The sequence below is a fragment of the Procambarus clarkii genome, chromosome 94 (genome assembly GCF_040958095.1).
Source record: "Procambarus clarkii isolate CNS0578487 chromosome 94, FALCON_Pclarkii_2.0, whole genome shotgun sequence".
Classification (NCBI taxonomy): domain Eukaryota; kingdom Metazoa; phylum Arthropoda; class Malacostraca; order Decapoda; family Cambaridae; genus Procambarus; species Procambarus clarkii.
In genome coordinates, this window is record NC_091243.1 from 4,626,437 (window position 1) to 4,636,162 (window position 9,726).

General features: G+C 43.2%; 1 protein-coding gene across 1 annotated transcript; it reads right to left on the minus strand.

The window, feature by feature from the left end:
- Positions 1-947: 947 nt before the first annotated feature.
- LOC123752514 (uncharacterized) lies at positions 948-8,673 on the minus strand. The gene is made up of 3 exons (XM_069319846.1): positions 8,625-8,673; positions 5,795-6,402; positions 948-1,049 (listed from the first exon to the last, which is right to left on the minus strand). Exons 1-3 carry the CDS (start codon positions 8,671-8,673, stop codon positions 948-950), a joined length of 759 nt encoding a protein of 252 aa, XP_069175947.1.
- Between the last annotated feature and the right edge of the window lie 1,053 nt (positions 8,674-9,726).

A 9,726-nucleotide genomic window follows, 5' to 3' on the forward strand; every position in this document is an offset into this window, starting at 1 on the left:
CGCGGGTTCGATTCCCGCACGAGGCAGAAACAAATGGGCAAAGTTTCTTTCACCCTGAATGCCCCTGTTACCTAGCAGTAAATAGGTACCTGGGAGTTAGTCAGCTGTCACGGGCTGCTTCCTGGTGTGTGTGTGGTGTGGAAAAAAAAAAAAATAGTAGTTAGTAAACAGTTGATTGACAGTTGAGAGGCGGGACCAAAGAGCTGAATTTCAACCCCCGTAAAAACACAACTAGTAAACCGACACGTAAGATCAAATACTATAAATAATAAAGGCAAAGTAGCACTGTTGACAGTTTGGAACAGCAGAACGCACGTTCGTGTGAGTGCGTGTGAGTGCGTGCGTGTGTGTCAAGCTTCACCTCAGGGTCATGGGTTGTTGATAGGTCGCCCGTTGCTACGCTCGGAACAGCAAAAAACACCTCGACACGCTCGGCCTGGCATCCCGTGCGGTCTATGCTTCGTGTCCGCACCCCTCCGTCGACCTCATCCCCCGGGTACTGGGGGATGGAAGGGGCGGGAGAAGAGGGTGGAGAAGAAGAGGGTGGAGGACAGGAAGTAAAGGATGAGAGAGAGTGGGGGGAGAGAGAGAGTTATCAGAGGAAAGCGCCAAGCCATTACGACTATATAGCACTGGGAAGGGGGTCAGGATAAGGATTTGGGATGGGACGGGGGGATGAAGGAATGGTGCCCCAACCACTTGGACTGTCGGGGATTGAACGCCGACCTGCATGAAGCGAGACCGTGGAGGGATAGTGACAGAAGAGACAACAGAGGGAAGCACACACTAACAATGGGTAACTGCAGTAAGTTCACAATCACCGCCATTTAGTAGTAAAATGCATTTAAGATTGTTGCATTCATCTTTATCTTCTTCATCTCTCGCCTTGTTTTGATCACTTCAGTTTTTTATTTAACATGAACTTTATTGTCCTCTTAACTTCTTCGTCACCCTTCTCTTGCTCTTCCTTCTCTGTGCCTCTCCTCCTCCTCCTCCTCCTCCTCCTCCTCCTCCTCCTCCTCCTCGTCCTTCTCCTCCTCCTCTTTCTTCTGTAGGAGTGTTGGAAGAAAAGGATCAGGGATAAGTTGAGGAAGAAGGAATAGAGAAATAAACAAGTGGAGCCTCGACCTCTCAGCCTGAGGCATTTCCTTCCCTGGCGGCATCTGTGTGTTATTGTTGTTGTTGTTGATGCTGAGTCTCTATGGCTGCCTTCCTGGCTCATGCTGCCCTCTCGTGCTGCTCTAGATGCTGCCCTCTCGTGCTGCTCTAGATGCTGCCCTCTCGTGCTGATGCTGCTCTAGATGCTGCCCTCTCGTGCTGATGCTGCTCTAGATGCTGCCCTCTCGTGCTGCTCTAGATGCTGCCCTCTCGTGCTGCTCTAGATGCTGCCCTCTCGTGCTGCTCTAGATGCTGCCCTCTCGTGCTGCTCTAGATGCTGCCCTCTCGTGCTGCTCTAGATGCTGCCCTCTCGTGCTGCTCTAGATGCTGCCCTCTCGTGCTGCTCTAGATGCTGCCCTCTCGTGCTGATGCTGGTTAAACACTGCCCTCTCGTGTTGATGCTGCTCTAGATGCTGCCCTCTCGTGCTGATGCTGCTCTAGATGCTGCCCTCTCGTGCTGATGCTGCTCTCTCATGCTGCTGCTGCTCTAGATGCTGCCCTCCCATGCTGATGCTGCTCTAGATGCTGCCCTCCCATGCTGATGCTGCTCTAGACGCTGCCCTCTGATGCCTCTGGTATAGATTCTACTTCTGATGCTGCTACTGCCCCACATGTCTCTGCTGTAGTGTCTGGCCGCCGATGCTGCTGCTGTGGCTTCTGCTCTCTGCAGACATCCTACGTTTCCCTGTTGGGAAGTGAAACTTAGCATCACCCTCGCTTATCCCCCACGCGGTTATTGCTCGCATAATTATGTGATGATATAAAATATTTCTACTTTGGAACATTAAACCATCTGAAGGTCCCAGGCGCCGAGTTCGGAACTCTAAACCACTAAAACGACTTCGTAAGAAAAAGGAAATCTTCCACCAGGTAAATTCTAAGTTTGATATCCGTGTGTGTGTGTGGGACGGGGACCTCGTGTGTTTGTTTTGTTTTTGTCTGTTTTTATTTAATATTTTCCGACGGAAGGTAAGTTTATGGTACAATGTTATTTATCCTGTGAGTGGACACACAGCCACACCAGTAAAATAATAATAATAAAATATTTTGCTATTAATATTATTGCTATTTTTTAAATTATTATAATTGTTATTTTTATTATTATTATAATTATTATTATACATCACTTGTTAGCTATCTTGGTTGTAGCAAGTTAAAGATATCAGTTTTTTTATGGATAATCGTGTGTAGTAGTGTATATTTAAGATTTATTGAATGGCAGTTCGTGTTAACAGTTAATCCATCTGAAGACTTATAAGAGTGGTTCAGTAGTCACATGGTGTCGCTGGTGGCCTCTTGCTGGCACCTCTTAGTTTCTGTCACGTGTGGCACCTGTCATTTGTTATTTGTGTTTATTCTTGAGATAGAATGTCTTAAAGACGCTATTTGTATAGTATTTATATATTTCAATGCATTCATACACACACATATATATATGCCATCAATATGTCTTTTGTGTTGAAGTGCCTGGATGTATACTATCATATCGCGTGTATTAAGTATGTGTAAAGAATGTTTTGTTCTTATTAAGTATGATTCTCACAAGGTATGTAGCCCTGCCGTCTTGATTTTTGGTCAAACGACGTTTCAAAAGTCCTTTGACAGGGATTCTAATTTACTAGTGAAGAAATCCATTGCAGAGATAATTGGAGAGAGGCAAAGTGTTGCACACTTATAAGAATCTAAGAGATGCAGAAGATTCTCCTATGCAGACCAATTTCCTAGTGCATTGAGTTGTAACACCTTTCACCTGTCTAGTAAGGGCCAGATGGCCATCAATCTCCATGCAAAATATATTTTTCTTTGAATTAAAAGACAAGTTTCTCTTGCGTAGAACTTATGATTGCGAGGTATATTTGGTGCCTCTGTGAGATAACATCACAGTAGTTTTTCTTAGGCACCAGTCACTTGTCAACGTCGTATGCGCGTTAAAACTGCTTATATATATATATGTCGTACCTAGTAGCCAGAACGCACTTCTCAGCCTACTATGCAAGGCCCGATTTGCCTAATAAGCCAAGTTTTCCTGAATTAATATATTTTCTCTAATTTTTTTCTTATGAAATGATAAAGCTTCCCATTTCATTATGTATGAGGTCAATTTTTTTTTATTGGAGTTAAAATTAACGTAGATATATGACTGAACCTAACCAACCCTACCTAACCTAACCTAACCTATCTTTATAGGTTAGGTTAGGTAGCCGAAAAAGTTAGGTTAGGTTAGGTTAGGTAGGTTAGGTAGCTGAAAAACAATTAATTCATGAAAACTTGGCTTATTAGGCAAATCGGGCCTTGCGTAGTAGGCTGAGAAGTGAGTTCTGGCTACTAGGTACGACATATATATATATATATATATATATATATATATATATATATATATATATATATATATATATATATATATATATAATATTGCATAATAGGCTGAGTGATTTTCTTAATTTGCAGCAAATTGTTTTAAATTGGTTTATTTTTATTATTATTATTATTATTACATTATATTAAGAACATAAATTATTGACTCAGTCATGTTAGTTTTGGTTAGGTTAAGATAGGTTAGGTTAGGTTAGGTTAAGATAGGTTAGGTTAAGTTAGGTTAGGTTAGGTTAAGATAGGTTAGGTTAGGTTAGGTTAGGTTAAGATAGGTTAGGTTAAGATAGGTTAGGTTAGGTTAGGTTAAGATAGGTTAGGTTAGGTTAGGTTAGGTTAGGTTAAGATAGGTTAGGTTAGGTTAGGTTAAGATAGGTTAGGTTAGGTTAGGTTAAGATAGGTTAGGTTAGGTTAGGTTAAGATAGGTTAGGTTAGGTTAGGTTAGGTTAAGATAGGTTAGGTTAGGTTAGGTTAGGTTAAGATAGGTTAGGTTAGGTTAGGTTAAGATAGGTTAGGTTAGGTTAGGTTAGGTTAAGATAGGTTAGGTTAGGTTAGGTTAGGTTAAGATAGGTTAGGTTAGGTTAGGTTAGGTTAGGTTAAGATAGGTTAGGTTAGGTTAGGTTAGGTTAGGTTAAGATAGGTTAGGTTAGGTTAGGTTAAGATAGGTTAGGTTAGGTTAAGATAGGTTAGGTTAGGTTAGGTTAGGTTAGGTTAGGTTAAGATAGGTTAGGTTAGGTTAGGTTAGGTTAAGATAGGTTAGGTTAGGTTAGGTTAAGATAGGTTAGGTTAGGTTAGGTTAAGATAGGTTAGGTTAGGTTAGGTTAGGTTAGGTTAAGATAGGTTAGGTTAGGTTAGGTTAGGTTAGGTTAGGTTAAGATAGGTTAGGTTAGGTTAGGTTAGGTTAGGTTAGGTTAAGATAGGTTAGGTTAGGTTCGGTAATATATCTACATTAGTTTTAACTCAAATTAAAAAGAACATTAACTTATACATAATGAAATACATAGTTTAATCGTTTCATAAGAAAAAAAATCAAATATATTATATATATATATATATATATATATATATATATATATATATATATATATATATATATATATATAATATATTCTATAATATATATATATATATATATATATATAATATATTCTATAATATATACATATATATATATATTATACAAATAAGTGTAATACACTCTATAGTAAATCACTTCTTTTCTTCACCTTAAAAGTACGAAAATGAGTTTTGGAGAACTCCTATTTCAATTAAGCCCTGATGCTAAGAAAATAGAGGGATAGAAGCCCTAAACCAGAAAATAATAAATACAGAATATGCGGTCATATTCAATGAAACATTATATATATATATATATATATATATATATATATATATATATATATATATATATATATATATATATATATATATATATATCAGTTGCATATGTCCTGGGGACCATTCAGGCTTGTTCGCATTTGTGTTCCTCACGTGTGCCCCAAAGAATGAGGTGATTTGGTAAAATGCTATGCCCAAGATAACTATCCGAGTGCCGGCGGTGGGGTGGTTCATATAGCCTCGGCTATCACCTCATTATGTCCGGTCGTGATGGTCAAGTGGATTAAGGCGTCTTGTACATACCAGTTGCGTTGCTTCTGGGAGTATGGGTTCGAGTCACTTCTGGGGTGTGAGTTTTCAGTTGCATATGTCCTGGGGACCATTCAGGCTTGTTCGCATATATATATATATATATAAATATATATATATATATACATACATACATACATATATATATATATATATATATATATATATATATATATATATATATATAATATATATATATATATATGAAATCACAGAGGTGTGATATAGCAATGAAATTCATTTTGAGGCAATGTAGTCATTTAAACCCGCGTGATTAATCAGATGAGGTAGAGAAGTGAGAAATGTCTCTCATTAAAGCAGCTTCACTCCATAGTTTTCACGAGGTCACATATAGAATTACTTGTGTCCCTTCCTAAAAGGCAAAACATTAGTAACGTTATCCTCTTTTACAAGAAGTTATGAAGAAGTATACACACCCTCTTCTCTAACACTAACCCTCCCACTAACAATGGTCATGGTTCCTTTTATTGCTTGTTTCACCCGTTATCACACCTTCACCGCCACATTAACCTCCACAGAGTTAATTAAATGAAATAAAAAGCATTATGTTCATTTTTCGGTATAGTGTGGTAGAGAGTTGTGGAGGAGCAGCCTTGACCACTGGTGGAGGAGTAGCCTTGACCACTGGGGGAGGAGTAGCCTTGACCACTGGTGGAGGAGTAGCCTTGACCACTGGTGGAGGAGTAGCCTTGACCACTGGGGGAGGAGTAGCCTTGACCACTGGTGGAGGAGCAGCCTTGACCACTGGGGTAGGAGCGGCCTTGACCACTGGGGGAGGAGCAGGCTTGACCACTGGTGGAGGAGCAGCCTTGACCACTGGTGGAGGAGCAGCCTTGACCACTGGGGGAGGAGTAGCCTTGACCACTGGTGGAGGAGTAGCCTTGACCACTGGTGGAGGAGTAGCCTTGACCACTGGGGGAGGAGTAGCCTTGACCACTGGTGGAGGAGCAGCCTTAACCACTGGGGTAGGAGCGGCCTTGACCACTGGGGGAGGAGCAGGCTTGACCACTGGTGGAGGAGCAGCCTTGACCACTGGTGGAGGAGCAGCCTTGACCACTGGGGGAGGAGCAGCCTTGACCACTGGGGGAGGAGGAGACTTGACCACTGGTGGAGGAGCAGCCTTGACCACTGGTGGAGGAGCAGTCTTGACCACTGGGGCCAGCCCCCCTGTGTTCCACTCTGCTACTGGTGGCCGCTGTTCAGTCACTGGAAAATAAGAAATATTTAATTCATTTGCTCCATTGCCGGAGGACTGGGTCAGTCTTGTGCCTGGCTGGTCACACCCTAGCGGGCCGGGGTGTCTGGGGGAGGCTTGAGTGGGGTGGAGATGATGGGGGGATGAGGCAAATAATGGGTAGGGGGATTGAGGAAATCACTGGGAAATGTGGTAGGTAAGGGTAGGGATGTAAGGGAGGTAAGAAAAGGGGGGGGGTGATAGAGAGTGAGGGAGGTAGGTAGATGGGGAGGGGAGATGAGGTAGCATGGGGGTGAGGGGGGGGAAAGAGTAGGGGAAATGAGAGAGATGTTTGTTTGAGGGGTTGGAATAGATTGTGGGGCTTGGGTGGGTATGGGGGAGCTAGGGAGGGGCATGGTGGGCCAGGGAGGGCCATGGATGGCCATGGTGGGCCAGGGAGGGGTATGGTGGGCCAGGGAGGGGTATGGTGGGCCAGGGAGGGCCATGGTGGGCCATGGTGGGCCAGGGAGGGCCAGGGAGGGGTATGGTGGGCCAGGGAGGGCCATGGTGGGCCAAGGAGTGTTTGTAATTCACATCTTTAATGTCTTTGGTTTACCTTTCTTGAATCATATTTCAGCCAGAGTTCTGAACTTATGCATTTTGAATTCCATTCACAAATAGGGAACAAGAAAAATAGGAAGAAAGTCACATTAATATATCCTTTGCACCTACTTTACCTTTGTGTTAACTATCATAGGTTAGTGCAAGTGCACAGAGGTTAGTGCAGGTGTACAGAGGTTAGTGCAAGTGCACAGAGGTTAGTGCAGGTGTACAGAGGTTAGTGCAGGTGCACAGAGGTTAGTGCAGGTGTACAGAGGTTACTGCAGGTGCACAGAGGCACCAACTATATCACCCTATTATATGATTAGACAAAAATATACAAACCCACAATTGTCGTATTGGAAATTGATGTAAAATCTCTACACAAGACATATGAAAAATGTTAAAGTCTAGTTCAATAGTAACTTGCTAACGTTTATCCACGAAATTTTTGTTAATGATGGCCTTGATGGGATTTGCGTTATGAAAAAGAGTATAATCTTTTTGTCGTAAAATAATCTCGTTTTATCTCGTTGAACAAGTCAAGAGTACACTCCTCGGCACAACCGCTTCCCGCTGGTATTAATTAACTTCAGGATGTTGATGTAACTGCTTCACAGGATTCATTTAATCACACTAATTTGGGGTACACTTGTCACTGTGGTATAGTTGCTGACTCGCTGATGACAATCTGGAGGGTTCGGTTATTTCAGTATTTCCATTGTCTTACAGACGACTCCCATCGACTCCAAGTCTCTTGACCTTACACACCTTTGTGATCTTCTCAGGTCAGCCACCTTTGCATCCATGACCATCAGTGCTGGCCTGGCACACACACACACTATACAGGGGATATATAATGATTGTACACAACTCTCTTTCTAAGAGGACTGTTATTTGCCGGCAAACCCAAAGATACAATGGTGGCAGCGGTGGGATACAGACTCGCATGTCCGGTGTCCACCACTCTTGTTGTATTTATGCAGCATCTAACTTTACAGCATCATGTCACCTCTTGTGTACAACTCTATGCACATACGATGCGCACTGAAAACAACTGGACATGTTAGAGAAATCATAAATCCCATTATTAAAACTTTTAAGCCCATTCGAGTATGGGGACGACATTGGAAGTTATTGATGGCTCAGAAAGTAATCTAATAATATTTTATGTGTATAGATTGGTGGGAATCATTTCTTTAGTATGTGGATATCGTTCCCGGTAAATGAGCTAGAAAATGTGTATATATGTAGATTGTCGAGTATCATCACCCACTTGGGCTGGACAATAGAGCGACGGTCTTGCTTCTTGCTGATCAGTGTTCAATCTCCAACCATCCAAATGGTTGATCACCATTCCTTCCCTCCCTCCAATCCTAAAGCCTTATCTTCATATTCCTTCCAAGTGCTATATACTCGTAATGGCATAGTGCCTTCTCCAGATAATTACCTTAACTGTCGCACATCACTCAGCCGTGTGTGTGTGTGTGTGTGTGTGTGTGTGTGTGTGTGCGTGTGTGCGTGTGTGCGTGTGTGTGTGTGCGCGCGCGCGTGTGGAGTGGCTACGACGAAACAAAAGTTCAACCTGTATGCGCCTCTCTTCAGTTTTGCTGTTTATTGACTATTGTTCTTCCCAGCTCTTTAAACGCATTACTTATCTCCTCCCACGAGTCCTCTGAGCCGTCACACTCGTGCCACATCATCGCGTCGCGAAGTATCGGGGACGCAAATCTTTGCTTCACGCAACCCCCGTATATTGCTTTCGTGTTTCTCGTAGTTTCAGCCTCACCTTCTTGCCCTGACTTACTCCACTCTCAAGTGTGGGCACGAAGAGACGTGAGCATGTGGGACACGTGTGAAACATGGTCAAGATACAAGAGGACATTAAGCGTGTGGGCATGAGGCGTGTGGGCATGAGGCATGTGGGCATGAGGCATGTGGGCCTGAACCGTGTGGGCACGGGGGAGGGCTTCCCTGTCAATGACAATAGGGAGTTCTAAATGCCTCTCCTTTCTTGTGTCTGGTGCTCTGTTAAATCTCCTGATGTAAATATATATTTTTTGCCGTAGGGGCCTCGTAGCCTGGTCAAGGGGCCTCGTAGCCTGGTGGATAGCGCGCAGGATTCGTAATTCTGTGCCGCGGGTTCGATTCCCGCACGAGGCAGAAACAAATGGGCAAAAGTTTCTTTCACCCTGAATGCCCCTGTTACCTAGCAGTAAATAGGTACCTGGGAGTTAGTCAGCTGGCTTCCTGGGGGTGGAGGCCTGGTCGAGGACCGGGCCGCGGGGACACTAAAGCCCCGAAATCATCTCAAGATAACCTCAAGATCTCAAGATAACCGTATTTTCTTCATTTAGTGAACGCTACTTGTTGACCAGCGTGCGTGTCTGGCCTTACGTTTCCTCGGGTACGTGTTGGTGTGGAGGAGCGTGTGGGCGTGAACCCCAGTGGTAGTGAGATTATGGGAGCGACTGTGGGGTTAGAATAATGAATATATTATGGGCCTCTGGTGTCCGTCTAATTAACCAAAGCTACCCAAAGGTACTCAAAGCTACTTAAAGGTACCCAAAGCTTCTTAAAGGTACCCAACGCTACTCAAAGCTAACCAAAGCTACTCAAAGCTACCCATAGCTACTTAAAGGTACCCAAAGCTACTTAAAGGTATCCAAAGCTACTCAAAGCTACTTAAAGGTACCCAAAGCTACTTAAAGGTACCCAAAGCTTCTTAAAGGTACTCAAAGCTATTTAAAGGTACC

Excerpts from the sequence above, each read along its gene's own strand:
- LOC123752514 (XM_069319846.1), bottom strand. The coding sequence starts at position 8,673 with ATGATGTGGCACGAGTGTGACGGCTCAGAGGACTCGTGGGAGGAGATA. Across the intron at positions 6,403-8,624 it reads GGACTCGTGGGAGGAGATAA|TGACTGAACAGCGGCCACCA; the intron begins GTAATGCGTTTA and ends CTTATTTTCCAG. Across the intron at positions 1,050-5,794 it reads AGGCTACTCCTCCACCAGTG|AAGAAAGAGGAGGAGGAGAA; the intron begins GTCAAGGCTGCT and ends ACACTCCTACAG.